Consider the following 22,553-nt stretch of genomic DNA (forward strand, 5'->3'; position numbering starts at 1 on the left):
AGTATGTAGGGGTGTGCTCACAGTTGGAGATCAGAGGTCAATATGAGATGTCTTCCTTTGCCACTCTCCACCTTGGATTTTGAGGCAGGGGATCAGCAAACCTGGAGCTCACTATTTTGGCTATGCTAGCTGATCAGGAAACCCCTAAGATCCACCTGTTTACACCTTCCCAGTGCTAAGGTTGCAGGCAAGTGCCACCATGCCCAGCCCAGCCTTTCCATGGGTTCTGGGGATCCGAATTCAGATCCTCATATAACACAAGAAACTCTTTGCCATCTGTGCCATCTCCTCATCTCTCATTGTACCATTTTATTCAAGATTATTAATTTCTGTTAACCACGTAGCTAATAATTTGCTATCTGTTTTTCCCACTACTTACCTATCTGAGATTTTTAAATATATGCACCTGCTTAGTTACCAGTGAACACTCCTGGGATTTTGTATAAGTAAAATGAGCAGATCTGAGTGACAACACTGAAAATGATTCTGTGTTGACTTAAATGAGAATGGTCCCCATAGGTTCATGTATTTGAATTCATGGTTCCCAGTTACAGGAACTCTTTGGAAAGGATTAGGAGGTGTGCCCTTGTTGCAAGAGGTGTGTCCTTGTTGGAAGAGATGTCACTAGGGATAGGCTTGAAGTTTTAAAAGCCCATGCCAGGCCCAGTGTCTGCCCTCCCCCTCTGCCTGTAACTTGTGTAATACATGTGAGCTCTCAGTTGCTACTCCAGCACACCTGTCTGCCATGCTCCCCGCCATGATGATAATTGACTGACCCTCCGAAATGGTATGGGAAGCAAGCCCCCAATTAAATGCTTTCTCCCATATGTTACCTTGGTCATGGTGTTTCTTCACAGCAATAAAGAGTAACTAAGACACCGACCACTTTCATACTGCCTTGTCTCCCTTTCCTACATGAACTATTTTTAACCATGAAATTAATTTAGTGCATATCTTTGTGATTATCACAGAGACCACTCTGTTTGCATGCAGTGCTTTGTGTTGGGTATTCTGCTTGCCACAGGAGACGTTTGTATTGCCACTCTTTCACTGGGTAAGAAAATGTGGTCAGTGTAGCACAAATTCTCCATTAGTCCCAGAGAAATCTAAATGGGCTGGGGCTTGGGGAGTAGTCCTAAGCCCAGGACATGGACAGGACTCCCAGCTCTTGGGAAAATGAGGAACAAGGATCATGAGTTCAGTGTCAACCTGAACTCCATAGTGAGTTCTTATCTCAAAAAAAGGGAGGGGGGAGAAAAAGTGTGTGTGAGGGAGTGGTAGTCATTGCATGTAAAAAGCATATTTGGGTACAGTTAAAAAGGGAAGCAAGACAGAAAAGTTAGTTTGGGGTTAGCACTTACAATCATATGATTCTGAGTGGAAGGCAAGATAAAGTATGACATCACAGTTGGGCTTGATGTGGAACTAATCAAATTGATTAAGGTTATATGAAATCACATGTCTAGAAAAATATAATTGGGAGATTACTATGGAAAAGTACATTCATTAGTATGAAAAAAGAGATAGAAAATAAATAGAATTTGAATTGATAGAGTGTAGAAATAACACAACTGAAACAGTCATGTTTTACAGGTGGTAAGCATAGTGCATTTTATGGTTGGTAAAAATCTGGGAAAATCTGCTTTTGCCAATGAACATAATTTTAAAGGGCAATCAAATATGCTAATTCAATTCTAAAGGAATTTAAGTTTACCATGTTGGAATTGAAACTAGCACCAGATAAATCAAGAAAATGATTTCCTTCAATGCCAGGTATTTTATTCAGAATGTTTGAATTAGACATGTTTCTTAGTCTGCTTAGTGTAGACACAATTAGAAACCACTTTAGCCTAATGGTTTGGGGGAAACGATGGATGTGACGTTCTTTAAATTGCTATGTGCAATCATCTCCCTTTCATGTGGTACACATGTCAATTGCCAATGACAGATTAGTTCTTCAGGCTAAGCATGAGCCTACTGATTCAGATTGTTTGCCTTTAAAAAGTAAAACCTCTGGACCAGCAAAGGCCTTTGCTGCCAAGACTGAGCTAGCAACTGCATTTAAAGTTGTCTTCTAGCACACACACACACACACACACACACACACACACACACACACACACGATGTAATTAATTTTAAAAAAAAATAATTAGGAGCTAGAGAGATGGCTCATGCTGCATCCTTGCACAGCCCCAGGGATCGACCTGCCTGGGGTGGCAAGGGAATGAAGAAAAGACAGACACCCCCACAAAAGCTGGCATCAGGCCATCTGGGCTCTTGGATAAGAAACTTCAGCACCCTGGAAGCCTAGACTGTATTGTATACATTTAAACTAGGAGGTGGAGTTATTGCATACAGATAAGCAAAGATGCAGGGTTTATGGTATCCAGCTGGATCAAGTTTAGCTAATCTCAGTAGGAGCAGTCTTGTGGACATTTTCTGCACATCCTGTTAGCATCCACACTTGGACCAGAAGGATAGTTTCCATTTCCCTGAGCCTAGCCTGGGGAAGACTTTACCATTTTTCCATTAATCTGAGGCTTTGGAATCCTTAATAATGGCTCTCCCTGTATGAAAAGCATGCCTTCACTCAGGACATTACATATTCTTCCACTCCCCACAGACTTAGCAGTTAGGAACGCATGCTGCTTTTGTAGAGGACCGGGTTTGGTTCCCAGCACCTACATGGTGGCACATAACCATCTTTAATTTAAGTTCAGGAGATCTGATGCCCTCTTCTGACCTTTTTATACACCAGGCATGCAGAAGGTGCTCATACATATATGTAGACAATATGCTTACACACTTTAAATTAATAAATATTCAAAAATAAGCCTTTGAAAGGGCTGGAGAGGTGGCTTAGCAGTTAAGAACGCTTGCTGCTTTTGCAGAGGCCCTGAGTTCAGTTCACAGCCTAAATTGGCTCTAAAGGCACCATCCTTTCCCATGGACACACACACATGCAGACACACACACCTACACAGAGTTTAAAATGTTAAATTAAAAAATCCAATTAACCTTTGAGGGCTTCCTAAAATGTTTGCCTGGCATGTGAGAAAGTTGAGCTCAGCCCCCAGCAGCACATAAAGCAGGCATGGTGGCATACCTCTGCAGTCCCCATGCTCAGCTGGTGGAGCCTGGAAGATTAGAAGTTGGAGGTCAACTGATTGCATATCAGTTTTTTTTTAATTGGGGAAGGGGCTTTAATGTTCTCATAGATATCAAATAGCAGGTTAACAATAAGTCATGATTACAAAAAAGAAAATCAAGGCATCTGAACTAATGAAATCTGAAATTGTTGCAAAAGGGGAAAAAATTCTTTTCAATGCAGATGCATATCAGTTTTGAGGCCAGCAAATACCTGCTTTTCAAAAGTTACAAGCAAAGCTGTAGGGTAGTGATGACTTAAAGTTGTATTGATCCCTACAGTAAGCTTAATTGGGGAGGTAAGATTTGTATTGTGGAAAGTATAAATGGTTGTAGAGACTGAAGACCCCCTACATATGTGGCATGACCTTTGTGTGCCTGGATCCAGACCCTTAATACTGACAAAATCATCACCACTCAGCATTCTCTACAGACTCCATAAAAACCTCAGTTTTCACAGCCTTTGAGAAATGAAAAGGCTAATACTAGATATTCAGGGAAGCGTAGTGGGTCTTATGTAGCAATTTAGAAATGGTTTGAGAAAAGGAGAATAAATTTAGAATAAAGCTTTAAGACTTCTTACAAGGCTACAGTATAATGCTGTGCTGGCATAGAACAGAGTTTAGGATTGAGAGACAAATTCATTTTTGACCGATTGGTTTAAGCAGGGGTGTGTGGACACTAAATGGCAAAAGAATCATTTCAACAAATGGCACTAGAAGAGCTGAATTTCCACACATGAAAGAATAAGATTGTAGCCAGGCGGTGGTGGCGCACGTCTCCCTGCACTTGGGAGGGAGACAGGCAGTTTGAGGGTAGCCTGGTCTACAGACTAAGTTCCAGGACAGCCAGGGCTTTTACATAGAGAAACCCTGTCTCGAAAAACCCAAAAAAGAAAGAAAAGAACATTATTTATCCCAATCTCTCTCAAACTATGTAAAAACAAACTCAAAATGGAGCAGCAAGCACTGGTTTGAAGCCAGTCTCCATGTTGGAGATAATAGTTACTATATAAGCCTCATTTCACCTTAAGAAGCTAAGAGCACCACGAAGATGTGTTTCCAATTCCTTCACTTGTTGGATTGTTGATGAAACCTGAAAGCTTTGAACACTCCAAGAATAAATGGCCTTCTGGCTTTGCAAAATAGTCGCAGCATTTTTGTAACGGCGGGAGTCCAGCTCCAGTGGGGTGCTGGTCCCAAAGAGGAGGTGTGGAGTCAGCAAGGGAAGGAGACTGACAGGATCCGAGGGTGAATCAAGGTGGTTGACCATTTGTTGAAAATAGGCTGCACCTTATATACTCTGTAATTGCCTTATAGTTTAACCACAAGCAATGTTGAAAGCAGGCTTAATAATCCTGGGGTGAAAGTGACCCTCAGCTTCATTGGCACAGCATTTTTCTTGAAGCAAAAAACAGCAAGAATGTAAATGCCTATTGTCCTCTAAGGTTCAGTAACCCCACCAGGTGCCCTCCTACACTCCTCCTGCATGGTCGCAGCCTTTGTGGTCAGGAGGTGTACCCCTAAAAGCAATTTTCATTCTTCAGAGGGCATGAAGTAGTGTTTGTCATGTAGCACAACAACCAAATTGAACTGTTTCCTAATTGCATACTTATGTCCCTTAGTCTTATAATATTGACTTGTTCTCCATAATACGTTCTCCAAAGGGAAGATGTCCACACCTTACTCCTTTCATTATACTATGCCATTCTGATTCCTTCTGTGTATGCTCCTGTATACAGCAGAGGGGAATCAAGGCAGTCTAACTTCTTAAAGAACCTGCTCCCTGTGGGGTGGACTGTATCTTGTCGTTCATCCAGTAAGCCACTAATCCTGGGCCCTGTTCTATTATTAACTGAACTCTTGCCCTAGATGTCCTCAGGCTCTGGTCCCATTATTTCTCTCAATTGTGTGTTTTTCATGCCTGGGACCGGGGATGCCCAGGTAGTAAATCTTTAACTTCTCCATTCTTGGTGTAATGAGAAGGGGGTCACAGTGGGGAGAGCTGTGTGGAGAGTAGGCAGAGTTATTATGCTATATAGTTCCACAGTGGTAGGGATCCTTTCCAAAGAATTACTTTGTTTAAAGAGACTGCCATTGTATACATTTTCATCCTTCACAAAAGCCCACATAAAATACCCAAAGGAGGAGCGAGAAAGAAACCCCACAGCACACGTGAGAATCATTCAAAACAAAGGTAAAAAGGTGGTGAAGGCTTGTGATTCAGAATGTTGGATGCTGGAACTTTGTCAAGCAGCAGTGGTCACCATGCAGTCCACACCAGAAAGCCCTTTGTGTTTCCATCCTTCTCTTGTCTGTTGTCTGACCCACGGACTCACTCACTTACATATCTTGCATATCTTAGACTCATTCTGCTGACGTAGGACAGAAAAAATGTGGGAATGGAGGAAGCCCCTCTGAGATTTAGTTACTGGGAGAGAAGGAACTTCAGTACAACTAATAAAGCCAATGTATGTATTGCTAAGGATGTCTTAAACAAGGATGTTAAAAACAAGGAAATTTTGCTTACTTGGAGCCAGAACAAGAAAACCATAAGGTTACCCACTGTAATCCCAGCACCAAGAGATAGAGACAAGAGGGTTAGAAGAGCAAAACAGTTCTCCACTGCATGGTTATATAGCGAGTGGGAAGCCAGCCTGAACTACATGAGACCATATCTCATAACCCCTGCCCCTACCAAAAATAAAAGGAAGAATGCAGGCTTATAACAACAACAAAAGATAAACAATACAATTATAAAACAAGCAAAGGATTTTGTCTTGGTCACTGTTCTGTTACTGTGAGAAGACACCATGACCAAGGCAACTCTTATAAAAGAAAGCGTTTAATTGTTGGCTTGTTTAGAGTTTCCGAGGTTTGGTTCATTATCATCATGGTGGGGAGTATGGTGGCATGCAGGCAGATGCTGGAACTGAGAGCTTTATCCTTATCTTGCAGGCAGTGGGGGGGCCTTGGAATGGACTTTTGAAACCTCAGAGTCCCAGAACATACTTCCTCAAAAAAAGCCACACCTTCTAATACTCCTAATCCTTTCAAATGGTTCCACTCCCTGGTGACTAAGCATTCAAGTATATGAGCCTATAGGGACCATTCTTATTCAAATACCACAGACTGTATAAGTAATTGATGTGGGATTCCCCTCTGTATGCTGTGAATGTGTTTTGCAACCATTGGTTAATAAAAGAATCTGCTTCAGCCGAATATAGTCAGGCTGGAAGAGATATAGCAAGAGAGTAGGCAGAATCAGGGAGAAGCCATGTAGCTGTCAAAGGAGAAAGATGCCCGCTAAAGCCCATGCCTGCTGGAGCTTACTGGAATCTTACTGGTGGGCCACATCTTCATAGTGATACACAGATTAATAGAGATAGGTTAATTTAAGATATAAGAGCTAGCTAGAAATATGCATAAGCTAATAGGCCAAGCAGTGTCTTAATACAGTTTCTGTGTAATTGTTTTGGGTCTGGGCAGCCAGGAAATGAATGAACAGTCTCCGCCTACAGGTAATATCTAATGATAGGGAAAGACACACACACAGACGTATACTCACATTCACACATGTACACAGAAATAGAATAGTTCATCCATCATGAAATTTGGCAGATGTAGGAGAATGTGAATAAATTAATCCCACACTAACTCAGAATTAAGTATAATAAGGGGTTCTTTATTTAAGGGGGACTCACAGATCATAGTCCTCTACACAAATGGGAAACAGGAACTGAATTCAGCATCCGGGCGAGAGAAGAGAAAGCGTGGGCACATGAGTGCACACCTTTTTGGTATGCAAGGCCACGCCCAACCTGGTCCATTGGCTGAAGGAGGTTCTCCATCGCCTCCCCCTTTTGTCTAAAGAAGAGAGTTCCAAACCCAATACAAAACTATATACAGTAAGAACAGATATCAAGTATAAAAATTAAAATCACAACCAGCATAAACAATATTAAGCAGAAATATACTAAATATTTCAATAATTATTCTATCGAGGGCTGGAGAGATGGCTCAGAGGTTAAGAGCATTGCCTGCTCTTCCAAAGATCCTGAGTTCAATTCTCAGCAACCACATGGTGGCTCACAACCATCTGTAATGGGGTCTGGTGCCCTCTTCTGGCCTGCAGGCATACACACAGACCAAATGTTGTATACATCATAAATAAATAAATAAATATTAAAAAAATAATTATTCTATCCTAAGGAGTCTAATTCTTGTATTAGAAATGGCTTGACTAAGTTGAAAGAGGAAAGTAACCCTATCGAAGACCTGAGAAGGGAGATAATATTACTTGAGTAGGCAGGAAGTACAATTGAGCAGCTTCCAAAATGTGCAGTAGATGACAGAGACAGCTGGCTACCTGGGCAGTCCCCCAAAGTCTCATTGGCAGTGTTGGAGCAACCAACTTTGGCTAAGACCTAGAGTAACTGACGGACCATTTTCAGAGACAGAAAAATTTTCAAAATCATCTTATCCTGTCTTGGCAAGGCTTGACAGTATTTTTTTCCTTGTGTCCTGCTTGTCCAGTCCAAACACCGTGCATTTTGTCAGTGGTCGAGGCAATGGGCAGTTCTTTGCCCAAAGGCCCAAAGAAGAAAACAAACTCCAAGTAGAGTGTGTTTCCAAAACATTAAACAGAATTACCATATAACTTTGAGTTCTACTCCCAAATAGATATTCCCCCTCCCCCACCCCCCAATTTTTTTAAACAAAGGGCTAGGAGGTGAAGCTCAGTGGTAGAGATTTGTGTGGCATGCCTCAGCCTCCCAAGTGCTGGGGTTTAAGGGTGAACGCCACCACTGCCATGTGTGTCCTCAGAATGCGGGGAGGAGCAGAAACTACTACACCTAACTGAGCTAGTTTGCATTAATTGAATTCAGTGCAACTAGGAAAAGACGAAAAAGTTGGGCATGGTGGAACATACCTTTAATCCCAGCAGTCTGGAGGCAAAGGATTCTATGAGTTCAGGGTCAACCTAGTTTGTATAGGAGTTCAGGCACTCTACATAGTGTGACCCTTCTCAAAGAACAACAAAAAAGGGAAAGACAAAGCACTGAGTACAAAATGTGCATAGGGTATATGGCAGGGTCACACAGGAACTTTGACTTTTTGTCTTTGGGAAGGTGGTGTCCTGCCATGTTAGAAAGAAAAACTGCTCATTCTTACAGACTAAGGTTAACCCTGTCCTTTCATTATAGATGATGAAAGCCATAAACAAGTCGAATGAGCATGTCCTGGCAGGAGGGGCCTGTTTCAATGAAAAGGCAGACTCTCATCTCGTGTGTGTACAGAATGACGATGGAAACTATCAGACCCAGGCCATCAGTATTCACAATCAGCCCAGGAAAGGTAAGCGGCTACACTACTGGAGGAGTTTTGCTTTTATTTATTTATTTTTATTACTATTTATACAGGTATGTATGTTTTGCCTACATGAATGTTTGTGCATCACGTGTATGTCTGGTTCTAGCAAAGTCCAGAAGACTACCGGTATTGGCTCTCCTGGGCCTAGAATTGCAGTCAGTAGCAAGCCACCATGTGGGTCCTTTGGAAGAGCAGCTAATGCTCTTAACCATTGAGTAATGTCTCCCACCCTATTTTAATTTAATTACTATTGTTTGAGATGGGGTCTTACCATGTATTTCTAGCTGGCCTGGAAATCATCTTGTGGACCAGGCTGGCCTTGAACTCAGGATCCTCCTGTCTCTGCCTCCTGAGTGCTGGGATTGAAGTCTCCAGCCACCACACCTGGCACAGTGAAAATTTTTTTTATAGTGGAAGGTTGTTCTGTTGAAGGATTGGATATCTCAGGCTCCTGCCACTTACTTTCTAGTGGATACGTGACCACAAAATAATCTTTTCAAGTATATTTTCAGGATTATTTTCCCTACTCAAGTAGCTGTCTGTCTCTTCGAGTCTTCAAATTTGCAAATACTATCTTTGTAACAGGAATTGTTTTAAAAGAACTGTCTTTGGCTGGAGAAATGGCTCAGCAGTTAAGAACCCATACAGCTCTTTTCCTTCGTTTTCCCTTTCTCTCTCTCCTCCTTCTCTTCCTCCCTCCCTCTCTCTCTTTACCCTCTCCCCCTTCTGTTTTTTGAGATGGGTTTCTCTGTGTAGCTCTGACTGTTCTGGAACTCACTTTGTAGACCAGACTGACCTCAAACTCAGAAATCTGCCTGCCCCTGCATTCTGGGATTAAAGGTGTGCATCACCTATGCCTGGCTCCCTAGAGCTTCATCATAATACCTTAGTACAGTTCCCTGTACTCAGACAGGGCAAGTTTGAGCCACCTGTAACTCCAACTCCACCAGAATCCAGTGCCTCTGGCTTATATATGCACCTGCATGCTCTCAAGTACACACACAATTTAAATAATAAAATTAAATATTTTTTTAAAAGAACTATCTTCAAATATTGACAGGCCAACATTGCTATCTGAAGGTGAGACTAGGCCGTGTACTGAGAGTATGCCAGGTAGCATTTGCAGCTCAGGGAAGACCTTTGGTGTAGTGCAGCCTGGGTATGCTCTCACCACTTGCAAAGGAAGACTGCTCACAGGTGGCTCTTAAAGATGCCCGAGTGGTTCTAGAATACATTCAAATTCAAGAAATCTTGTTCAGGTGGCAGTGCCCAAAGTGTTCCTCAGGTCCTGTGGCTTGAAATGTCCACATAGTCAGGCATGGTGCTGTGTAGAGAGACCCTGTCTCAAAAACACAAAACAAAACAAAAAATAAGTAATTAAATAAAATATTCACTCAAGTATTAAATCTGGGAAAGTTGTATTAAATAAGTTCCAGCCACCCAACATGGAACCTTCCAGCTTTTGACAGTGAATGGAGAGAAGGGTGATGTCTAGCTTTTCCCAAATCCATTCAACCACAAACCTTATTTCCCTCCAGGTTCCTCCTGAAACTGTTCCTTTAGTGTGTTTTGTGAAGCATTCCCTAGTCTGCAAGAGTGGGGGTCATTGTCTTCACTTTATATATAATTAAAGTCAATGATTAGTGGAAGCATAAAAAATTTAGTATGTGTGTTTTCAAATACAAAACCAAAAATAAAGCAGGGTGGTAAATCCACAGTGTTCCCTATTAGTCAGTTATGTCTAATTAGCTAGATATGTCTAGAATACTGAAAAATGTTCCGGATATCATTGATGAAAATTTTTTTTAAATATTTATTTATTATGTATACAATATTCTGTCTGCATGAATGCCTACAGGCCAGAAGAGGGCACCAGACCTCGTTACAGATGGTTGTGAGCCACCATGTGGTTACTGGGAATTGAACTCAGGACCTTTGGAAGAACAGGCAGTGCTCTTAACCGCTGAGCCATCTCTCCAGCCCATTGATGAAAATTTTTGATAAAAGTAGGTGACATCTAGAAGATGATTTGAGACCTCTGAGCAGTCAGGACTCAGGTGAAAGGAAGACTATTTCAATAACATATACGTGCTTATCCTGGAAACATACTTTAGAAGAAGAGTAAAAATTAGCTTTTTTTAAATATGAAAATAAAGGTTCAGTTTATTCTCTAATAGCTACCAAAGCTGGGACCATTAAGTAAAAAGGTAGCTAAGGAAACTTAATGGTAGAGTGGTTATCTAACACACATGGGGCCTTAGAAGCCATGATGATGATGATGGTGATGATGATGGCGTACAGAGCCAGCTCCAATGGGCAGGTGTTACAGGGAGCTCATGTGTTACAGGCATGCTCTGTAATTCTAAGAGTTGTTCAGAGCTACGATGCTTGCCTTATATCTCCTTGTAACTAGGAGTATCTGACAAGGGCTGGATTGCTGCCTGTTAGATGTATTATAAGAACAATCAGTAGGAAATTGGATTAGTTCATTTCAGTTTTAGATGTAGGAAAATAGCTGGGTGGTGGTGGTGGCAAATGCCTTTAATCCCAGCACTCTGAAGGCAGACGTAAGTGGATCTTCAAGTTAAAGGCCAACCTGGTCTACATTGTGAGTTCTAGGACAGGTAGGAACACAGAGAAACCCTGTCACAAACAAACAAACAAAGGTGTAGGAAAATAAGAGCAATATAAGTTTTAAGTGCATATCCTTTCCTTTCTGGAGAGATAGTGGTAGTGTAGTGTGATGTGCGTGTGTGCATGCATGAGTGTGTGCGTGTGTGGGTGTATGTGGATGTCTCACGTGAATGAAGATGTATATGCACTTACTTGGCACTTCTCTATGTGGGAACCAGAAGTCAGCTTCAGGTATCTTCCTTAATTACTTGCTCACTATTTTGTTTTGTTTTATTGTTGTGTTGTTTTTCTAACATTTATTTATTGTGTTTGTGTTCAGGTCAGACAACAATTTGAGAAAATAGGTTTAGTCCTTCTAACACATGGGTCCCAGGGATAGAAATCAAGTCACCAGATTGGTGGCAAGGGTTTTACTTACTGAGTCATCTAATAAGCCCCTGTCCCAACCCCCAACTTGTTTTGAAAGAGAATCTCTCACTGAACCTGGGGCTCACTGGCTCAGATGGCTGGCCAGTGAGCTCCCGGGAGCTGCTTGTCCTCACCTGCTATCTGGAATTACAGATGGACACTGTTATACCTCAAATTTTCATGGGTGCCGAAGAGCCAAACTCTGGTTGTCATGGTTATATAGAAGGTAGTGTACCCACTGAGATATCTCCCAGCCCTAAATATTCATTCTAAATAGACTTTTAAAAATAACTCTACTTGGGAGGGGTACACACCTTTAATCCAAGCACCTGGGAGGCAGAGGATGTAGTTCTCTGTGAGTTCAAGGCCAGCCTGGTCTACATAGTGAGACCCTGTCTCCGAAAAGCAAATAAAAAACATCAGACCAGCCAGGCGGTTTGATTCTTGTTTGAGGAAGAGAACTACAGAATGTAGGGTGGATTGTATCTTAAATTTCTCTCACAAGCATATGGTAAGCATTTAAACTAACTGATTCGTGCACGTGGTGGTGTTTTGTTTTCTGTGTGTTGATGTCTGGAATTCCCCACTTATACCTCATTATTGTTCCCAATACTCATCTCCGTGATCTGTCTTCACTAATCTATTTCTCTGTCTGTTATAGTGACTGGTGCCAGTTTCTTTGTGTTCAGTGGCGCTCTGAAATCCTCTTCAGGATACCTTGCCAAGTCCAGTATTGTGGAAGGTAAAGGATGGATTGTTTATTCCCTGTGCCTCAGTTCTTTCCTGATTGTACAGCTGAAAAGTAAGCAATACTGAGTTTGCTGAGTGCTGTGGATGTAGCTCAGGTGGTGGACTTCTTTCCCTCTAAACCTGCTACACAGATCAGATGTACAGGTCTGTGATCCCAATTAGGGAAACAGAGGCAGGCGCGCAAGCTTATCCTAGATGAAACGGGGCGGGGGGCGGGCTTGGCACTGTGTTGTAGATGTCTGTCTGAGGGTTTTATAGCTGTGAAGAAACACCATGACTATAGCAACGCTTATGAAGGAAACATTTAGTTGGCTAGTTCAGAGGTGGGAAGCATGCTGGTGTGCAGGCAGACATGGTGCTGGAGAGGTAGCTGAGAGTTCTACCTAAGAATGCAGTTGAATTACATTGCTATAGTTTTGTGTTTGGTTTGTTTTGTTTTTCTGAGACAAGGTCTCACTCTGTAGCTTGTCTCACTCTGTAGCCTTGGCTAGCCTGGAACTTGCTATGTATACATCATAACCTTGAACTCAAAAAAATCCAATTACTGGCAAAGTCCTGTTATAACAGTTCTAAACAGATCAAAACCAGTTCAACAGTGATGCTGCTGTTGAGTTACATTTCAATAATACAGTAAGTGGGGCTGGAGAGATGGCTCAGCGGTTAAGAGCATTGCCTGCTCTTCCAAAGGTCCTGAGTTCAATTCCCAGCAACCATATGGTGGCTCACAACCATCTGTAATGAAGCCTGGTGTCCTCTTCTGGCCTGCAGACAGAATACTGTATACATAATAAACAAATAAATATTTAAAAAAAATAATACAGTAAGTGCAAAACAGATTCTTACTGGAATGTGTGTGTTACTTTAAATGTAGTAAACATTCCTGCTCTAAGAAACTATAAATCTTGAGAAAAATACGTGTACAGCACATTTTAAAAACTTTTGCTTAGCTGCTGGGCAGTGATGGCGCACACCTTTAATCCCAGCACTCAGGAGGCAGAGGCAGGCAGAGCTCTGTGAGTTTGAGGCCAGCCTGGTCTACAGAGTGAGTTCCAGGACAGCCAGGGCTTTTACTAAAGAAATCCTGTCTTGAAAAACAAACAAACAAAAACAACAACAACAACAAAAGTACTTAATCAATGACTAACATAACAAGGGAAAAAAACTAAACAACTAAACGAGGTGAAAGGACAGGATCCTGGCACCTCAGGGTGGCCTTGAATCCATTGTGTAGCCAATGATGACCTCGGACCTATGGTTTTCCTTCCTCTGCCTTCCCAAATGTAGGAGTACAAGTACTTACACCACCATCCCTGGTACAGGAATTTCTTGGGCTCAAATCCAAGGCATCATGCACATTGGGAAAGCAGTCTCTGAGACTGTTGTAGGCAGCACAAACTGTCCAGTCCTTTCAGGCAGCCTAGGTAAGACACAGCTTGAGCTCAGCTTTGCTTGCTATGAGGCACTGTAGGTCTCCAGCTCAGAGGAAGTCTTTTAGTAGTTATTTTATTATTAGGATTTATTTATTTTGTTTTACATGTGTGAGTGCTTTGCCTGCATGTGTGTATGTATACCACATGCATGCCTGGGGTTGGAAGAGGTTAAAACAGAGTGATAGATTTCCGGAGTTTCAGACAGTTGTGAGCCCCTATGTGGGTGCTGGAAATTGAACCTGGGTCCTCTGGAAGAGCAATAAGTGTGCTTTACCACTGTGCCATTTCCCAGTACTGTTACTGTCTTTGAGATGAGGTCATACTATGTAGTTCAGGCAGGCCTGGAACTTGCCAAGTAGCACAGTTAGAATTGAACTTGAGTCCCTCAGTTGGTAGCCTCTGAAGTGCTGGGATCACAGGAGTGAGCTACCATGCTAAGCCGGTTCATTTTCACAGAAGCTTACTCCATTGAAAACCATTCCTGGGCCTGTGAGTTGGCTCAGTGAATAAAGGCACATGTCACCAAGCCTGACGGCCTGGAATCCATCCCTGGGATCTGCATGGTGGAAGGAAAGAGAACTGACTCCTGCAAGTTATCCTCTGACTTCATGTACACACACCCTCAAATAAATACAATTAATAATATTCTTTTTTAAAGTATTTTTAAAATATAATGGTTAATAATTCCATACATAGATACAATGTATCCTGAACATACCCATTCCCAATTCCTCCCCCAACTTCAGTGTTTTGAGACAGGGTCTTATGTAGCTTAGGTTGGCTTTACGCTCAATTAGAAATTGAGAATATCCTTGAAATCCCAATTCTTCTCTGTCCTTGTCTCCTAAGTAAAATCATCTCTGTTTGAAGTAAGGATTTCCATAGACATCTATAGGAAATTTTACATATATTTAGGCATAATAGCTTTGATTTTTTTTTTTGGTAAGTTAAATAAAATAGTGAGGGAAGTGAAACATGTCTTATAACCACATCTCACAATCCCAACTATAAAGCAAAACAATATATAGAAATTATTGGGAGCAGGGCTGGAGAGGACACACAACTGCAGATCCAGGGGATCCTGTGCCTCTGGCTTCTGTGGGCACCTGGAGTCATAGTCATATGCCCAGTACCCACCCAGCACACACACACACACATACACACATACACACACAGACACCCTGCACACACCCAATACATGCATACACATACACACCCTATACACACCCAGCACACTCACACATACACGTGGACACCCTACACACACAAACACCCAACACCCAACACACACACACACACACACACACACACACACACACACACAATCTACCCAGACACCCTACAGTCACCCATTAATTAAATTTAAAAAAAAATTAAGAAGCCTGGTGGTGATGGCACATGCCTTTAATCCCAGCACTTGGAAGGCAGAGGCAGGTGAATCTCTGTAAGTTCGAGACCAGCCTGGTCTACAAGAGCTAGTTCCAGGACAGGCTCCAAAGCCATAAAGAATCCCTGTCTCAAAAAAAAAAAATTAAGAAAAAAAGGAAAGAAATTGTTGGACCAAGTGAGATGGCTCCGTGGATAATGGCGCTTGCTGTTAGCCTGATGACCTGAGTTCAAACCATGGACCTCGTGACCTCATGGTAGAAGGAGAGAACCAACTCTCCCAAATTGTTCTCTGATCTTCACATGAATGCTGTTGACACATACATACCTGCAGTCAAACACATATGTGTCATATACACACATAATAGAAATGAATTAAGTTTTTAAAAAGGAAATTGCTGGAGAGATGTCTCAGTACACCCACGGTCACTTCCCAGCACCCACATGGCAGCTCACAATCATCCTTAACTCTAGTCTGAGTGGAGGATCTGATGGGCTTTTCTAGTTCCATGGGCACCAGACACACGTGTGATGCCCAGATTCACTCTGTAGACCAGAGATCTTTTTTGGGAGGCGGGGGGCATTCAAGAGACAGGGTTTCTCTGTGTAGCCCTGGCTGTCCTGTAACTAGCCTGTAGACTAGGCTGACCTCAGACTCACAGAGATCCACCTGCCTCTGCCTCCTGAGTACTGGGATTAAAGGTGTGTGCCACCACCACCCAGCCAGAGAGTCTTTTAAAAATCATTCATTCTTTCTTTTTTTTAACCTCTATTAAATTAAGAAAATTTTTCAAATAAAAATTTATTAATGTTTTATGTATTTTAAGATAATTAGTTTAAATTTTTTACAAAAATATTTCAAGTAAAAACATGTACTTATTTTATTTGTATGAGTGTTTTGCCTCCATATGTGTCTGTATACTGCAGGCATGTCTGGTGCTCTTAGAGGCCAGAATGACATCAGTATCACTAGAACTAGAATTTCAAAAGGTTCTAAGATGCCAGGTGGGGTTCAAGAATCAAACCCAGGTCCTCCGAAAGAGCAACCAGTGCTTTTACCTGCTGAGCCATCTCTCCAGACCCATAAAAATTCTTTAAATGTAGTTAAAACGATCAACTGAATTGACTCAGATTCTTACAGATGCAAAACAATGTGTAAGCTTTCGGTATTGGGGCACAGTAGGTAAAAGTATATATTACCAAGTCTAATAACATGAGTGGATCCCTAGAACCCGTGTGATGGAAGGAGAAAACTGACTCCTCCTAAAAGTTGTCCTCTGTCCCCCACATCCATGACCCCCCCACACACACAGAAAATGGATAAGTAATTTTTAGAAAATTATGTTAATGAAGTTACTTTATAATTAAAAATTAAACATATAGTGTATCTAATAAGTATAATTAAATATTATATTAAAGAAATTATTTTATGACAAGATTATGTGTATATGGCAACAAATCAGAAAAATGTTCAGCATGTAATGTTTTACTCTCAATATTATATTGTTTGGCTCAGATAGGTCAAAATAGTTAACCATCTGTTGATCATGTATCCCATCTAAAACTCATGTTTAGTCCAAATCTACTACTGTAATCTGTATGCAATAATCTTCTTAGTTCCATTGCTGTGAAGAGACACCATATCTAAGGCAATTCTTATGAAAGAAAGCATTTAATCGGGGGAGGCTTGCTTACGGTTTCCGAGGCTGGGTCCATTATCATGGTATGGAGCATAGTGGCATGCAGGTAGGCACTGGAGCAATAGTTGAGAGCTACTTGCCTCAGGCAGACAGACAGACACTGGAGGCAGACACTGGGCCTGGCTTGGGATTTTGAAACCTCAAAGCCCATTCCCAATAACACTCTTCCTCTAACAAGGCCACACCAACTCCAGCAAAGTCATACCTCCTAATCCTTCTCAAATTCTGCCACTAGTGACCCAGCATTCAAATCTATGAGCATAGGGGGGACATTCTTATTCAAACCACCACAGTTAGCCCACTTCCATCAGGTGAGGAGCGTGGTGGCAGGTAGGTTTGGGACTGAGAGCTTATATGCTGATTTTCAGGTGAGAGACTGGGCCTGGGCCTGGGGCTGGCATGGGCTTTTGAAATCTCAAAGTCCTCTCTTGGTGACACACTTCCTCCAAGGACTTGCCTCCTAGTCCTAGACAGTTCATCATTGGAGGATTGAGCATACAAACGCATGAGCCAATGGGACCATTTTTTATTTTTTTTTTCTTTTTGTTTCATTGTGTTTTGTTTTGAGACAGGGATTCTTTGTATACCCTTGGCTGTCCTAGAACTCAATATGAAGATCAGGCTGGCCTCAAACTCAGAGCTCAGCCTGCCTCTGCCTCTCAAGTACTGGGATTAAAGGCAAATGGGGCTATTTATATTAAAATTACCATAGTAGTTTTTATTTTTGTTTTTTATTGTTGTTTTATTTTCTTTTGTTTTGAGACAGGGTCTCATTTTGTAACCCTGGCTAGCCTGGAACTCTCTATGTATGTAGACCAGGCTAGCTTCAAACTAGATCCTTCTGTCTCTACTGCTGAAGTACTGATATTAAAGGTCTGTACCACCACACCTAGTCAAACTTTGTTTTGTTTTATTTTTGTTGCTGTTTAGTAATTTTTGAAACAAATACTTACAGGAAGGCTATTTAAATACCAGGCAGTCATGGTAGAAGTTAAGAGAGATAGAGAAGACCACACACGCGGTAAGGGTGTGGTAATTGTAAGAGGGCAAAGGGGAATCAAGTGCTCTGTGAGCCTGAAGAGCAGCAGCCATCTCAGAAGAAACACTACACGGGGTCTGAAAGGAATGTGCCCTGTTAAATCCGAGGACGTCTCCATGTTTGCTCTCACAGCTTTTTTAGTAAGGGTTTTAGCTCAGAAAGAAAACCTCTTTGTGTCTGTTGGCTTTGTAAAGCTGCTGTTTAGTATCAGAGGATCTACTAGACACTAGACACTGTGTCTCAGACACACACACACACACACACACACACACACACACACACACACCCCGGCTCTGCACTGTGTCCATCTGTCCATCTTCATGCTGACTTTCTTAGATGGCGTTATGGTCCAGATCACTGCTGAGAACATGGATTCCTTGAGGCAGGCGCTTCGGGAGATGAAGGACTTCACCATCACCTGTGGGAAGGCGGATGCGGAGGAGCCCCAGGAGCAGATCCATATCCAGTGGGTGGATGACGACAAGAAGGTTAACAAAGGGTGAGTGGAGCCCTCAGAGCAGTCAGGGGCAGCTCAGGCTTCATCTGCTGTGCACACCGTGTTTCAGAGTTTCACTAGAAGCCTGCTACAAAAAAAGGAATGTGTAACAGAATTCTTCATTTCTGTTTTTAGTTTGGTTTCTTTAAAAAAAAAAACAACAGTTTTTTTTTAAAAACTTTTTCTTTTTAATTTAATTGTCTGTATATATGTCTGTGCATATAACTGTGGGTGCCCATGGACACAGAGGCCTCAGATTCCCCTTGATCTGGAATTACAGGTGACTGGGAGCCATCCTGCCTAGTGGGAACCAAACCTGGTTCCTTGGCAAGCAGTGTATGCTCTTATCCACTCCAGCTCCTTCCTTGATCTCTGAAGGATTCGCTGTATGTATTGAGGAAAAGATAAGGCAGTGAAGCAAACACGGGTCTTGATACACCTTTGGGGTATCAAGCATCTGTACTATTAATTACCATTTGATAGGACGGGTGTCCTCATTTGAATAAGCAGGTACCTAAAGGCTAATGACTCATCAGCACTGTAAAGCTAAGACATGGCAAGACTGATTTAAAACCAACCGTCTTCCTGGGCTTCAAAGCCAAACTCTTCCCTGACTAATGGCAACTCTATGTTAATGCTTCACACTAAAACCTTGGATTCATTTTTCACACTTCTCTTTCTGTTCTACCCCACAATTAGCCCAACAGTAAATTCTGTTTGCTGTGCTTCAGAGTGTATCCCTTCAGAGTAGCTCTTACCACCTCCATTGCCACCATCCTAGTATAAAAAGCAGCTTACCAAGTTTAAGCCCCTCAGTCTGGACAGCTGCAGTAGCCTGCGGTGTCCCTCACTGAAGTCCTTCTCTCTGATCTGTCTGTAGTCTCCAACACAGCTGCCAGCGTCACGTCACTCTTCTGTCAGACCACCCATGGCTTCCAGTGTCTTTCAAGATAAAATTTAACACCACTTGTTACCTCTTAAGGGCCTACATTTCTTGCTGTTTTGAGCCAGGATTGAACTCTATAGCCCAAGCTGGCCTGGAATTCTCTCTGTAGTTCTGGCTGATCTCAAACTCAAGGCAGTCTTCCTTCCTCAGCCTCTCCTTCTTCCTTGAGCACAGCTGTGCATCCTCCCCAGACCTTTGCATGTGCTGCTCTCAGCCTGCCCTCTTCCTCACGCTGCCCTCAGCATTCCCACTGTCTCCAGAACGTCTTTTCCAGCCACTGTCTGTATTCTAGCCCTGCTGTGCAGTTCTCTCTTCATATACAGCAAAGCTTGCACTGTTTACCAGTCTCCAACTTAGATTTTTTTTTTTTTAATTACATTGATGTAGTTGGGGGATGAGAGGGCCTTGCCCTGGCACACATGTAGTTGGTTCTTTCCTTCACCTTTATATAGGTTCTGGGGACTAAACTCTAGGTGGCCAGACCTGCACACAAGTGCCTTTCCCTGCTAAGCTATCTTGCTGATTTAAGTTTTGATGTATAGAGAACTAAGAACAGGGCCAGGCATGATGGTGCACACCTTTAATCCCAGCCCTCAGAAGGCAGAGGCAGGCCAGCCAGACTACATAGTGAGACCTTGTCTCAAACAAACTAAAAAGACCCAAGAAAATTAACAGGTTTAAACATTGTTAAAAGACTTTAGAATCTTTGTCAATCGTTGTATTTTTTTTAGAGTAAATGTGTATCTCCATTTATTTAATTTACTTACTATATTTTAAGGAAGAAATAATTGTCAAAGGAAACATGTGTTTCAGAACCTGAGACTGATGACAGCATTGAAGAGGGTCTGTGATGGCAGCCTCTGCTCTGTCGCTTCCCACAGCACTGGGGCTGTTGTTTGTCTCTATGTTATTCCTGGTCTTCTGCCTGTGAGCAAGCTCACTTACCACTGAGCCAAATCCCCAGCTTTAAATAGTTTTGTTTTTTGTTGTTGTTGTTGTTTGTTTGTTTGTTTGTTTGTTTTTTGAGACAGGGTTTCTCTGTAGCTTTGGGACCTGTCCTGAAACTCGCTCTGTAGATCAGGCTGGCCTCCACTTACAGAGATCCGCCTGCCTCTGCTCCCGAGTGTTGGGATTAAAGGCGTGTGTCCATCGTTTAAATAATTCATAACAGACATTCATTAAACTCCCCAAGTTCCACGCAGGGGTTGGTACATGAAGTACAGCACCCAGGGGTGACAGGTTCTCCTCCGCCTTCAGCACTGCCTTCCGAAGGCAGCTGAGCAGTGTTGTTAGAGCGTCGGGTGGAGTGGGAACCAGGCTGGGCGAGTGGCCATGCAGTTACTAAAGGAGAGATGCTGGGAAAGAACAGACAGCCTGTTTCTATTATGGTCGGCTTTGAAAAATGGCTCCCTGCAAGTGTCTGCCTCTGGCATGTGTGCTTGAGTAGGTCCAGTGCATAACCCTTCTTCACATGCGCACTCTGCATCTTGTCATGACGCGCTGCAGATGTCTTCAGCACGCCGTACTTGGTAGTGAAATGTGATGTCATCTCTCCTTCCCTTTCCTCTGTTGCAGTGCCGTGAGTCCTATAGATGGGAAGTCCATGGAATCTATAACCAATGTGAAGATATTCCATGGGTCCGAGTATAAAGCAAATGGAAAAGTCATCAGATGGACAGAGGTAAGAAATAAACCTTGGAGCACTTGCATTACTTTCAACACAGCCTTGTGCTAAGCCCAGAACCCCATTCTGGGCTGATTTGGAAGGAAAAAGTGAGCCGGTGAGATGGGTCAGTGAGTAAAGGCTTTTGCCACCAAGCCTGAAGATATGGATTCAGTCCTCGGGGCCTATGCAGTGGAATGAGAGTCAGCTCCCACAAATGACCTCTGACCTCATCACGCTCTGTGTGGCATTTTTGTGACAGATACACATTGTTAAAAAGTAAACATTTTTAACGAAGAAAAGTGTCTCTGAGCAAAGCTTTTCATTTATCTACTAGATTTAATTCCCTCCAGTCTGTCTTAGCTCACTGGGAAGGAAAGTCCAAGGTGCAGCCTGCAGCATTCTGATGAACTCACTTCCAGGTGTGCTTGCTTGGAAGGCAAGAAGGCTGTCTCTGAGTGGGCACAGCTTCTGTGCTGTGTTCCTCAGAACGCTGAGTGTGCCATGCTGCATTCAAAGACCATTGAATAACATGGTCTTCAAAAGACGGACAGTTCACAGTAAGATTTGCCAAAATTACAAAGCAAACAAGTAATGGCAAGTTTCTGGTACAAAGCCAGATCTAGCCAGCTCTTAAGTGGCTAGCCAGATGTGTCCACACACCTGCAATCCTAGTCCATGGGAGGCTGAGGCAGGGAGATCACAAACTTGAGGCCAGCCTGGGCTACCACCATCCTGCATCAGTTAATGTCTTTAAAGTCTTACCACACAACCCCTACCCACAAGGCTTAGGGAAAACCTCAGAAGAGTAGCAGGAAGATTGCAAGAGTCAGCGACCGGCACGCCTGTTGCAGGGTAGCGTCCTCTGTGTGGGACAGGAAAGCGCTACAATATGGTCGCCTAAGCAACACCCTCTTGATGACAGCCTCAGCTGACATGACAAAGTGGACTGGGAAATTTCACAAGTCTCCACTCTAGATGAAGGACTATAGGCAATTAATGGCTGCTGAGTGAGAAAGAATCAGTCTTCTCTAGGATGAGCCCCCTTATAAGTGATCCATTCTCAAATGGTCAGCCCTAAACACATGCACATATGAGCAACTCAAAATGATCTCAGCAGAGTGTGTGTGTGTGTGTGGTGGGAGGTGGTCTTGAAGGTTGAGCATCATACGTGCTAAGCACTGCCATGTGCTGCATGCCCACCCCCCTTTGTGTAGCATAGCCCCTTTGTGACCAGCATATAGGAATTATATATAACAATATGTAAGCATTGTATATTTATATTTATTTTTCTTTTAAGTTTTGTCTTTATGTTGTTTATCCTTTATGTCATCCAGAGAAGTCAGGCATTTGCCGTATGTATACACAGAGACAAAGTAGGCATTATGAAATCTTTGGAAAGCTGGCCTAGTGGTGCACGATGTAATCCCAGCACTCAGGAGACAGGGACACGATTGCTGCCAGTCCAAGGCCAGCCTGACCCTACACAGTGTGTTCCAGGCCATCCAGAGCCCCGTGGACAGGGAGGGAGGGAAGGAGGAGGAAAGCAGGGCCTTTGAGAAGCAGGACTCAATCTGTGAG

At 42.7% G+C, this 22,553-nt stretch overlaps 1 protein-coding gene across 4 annotated transcripts in view; it reads left to right on the forward strand.

The window, feature by feature from the left end:
* The window catches only part of Zfyve9 (zinc finger FYVE-type containing 9), a 161,170-nt gene that overhangs the window by 133,505 nt on the left and 5,112 nt on the right, over positions 1-22,553 (forward strand). For all 4 annotated transcript variants that reach the window (XM_085686393.2, XM_085686395.2, XM_085686394.2 and 1 more), the window contains 4 exons: positions 8,355-8,505; positions 12,224-12,304; positions 18,204-18,366; positions 20,885-20,990. In XM_085686393.2, coding sequence (XP_085542519.2) covers positions 8,355-8,505; positions 12,224-12,304; positions 18,204-18,366; positions 20,885-20,990 — 501 coding nt within the window. The remainder of the gene's footprint in view (positions 1-8,354; positions 8,506-12,223; positions 12,305-18,203; positions 18,367-20,884; positions 20,991-22,553) is intronic.

The sequence above is a fragment of the Myodes glareolus genome, chromosome 3 (assembly GCF_982192425.1).
Source record: "Myodes glareolus chromosome 3, mMyoGla1.1, whole genome shotgun sequence".
Taxonomy (NCBI): domain Eukaryota; kingdom Metazoa; phylum Chordata; class Mammalia; order Rodentia; family Cricetidae; genus Myodes; species Myodes glareolus.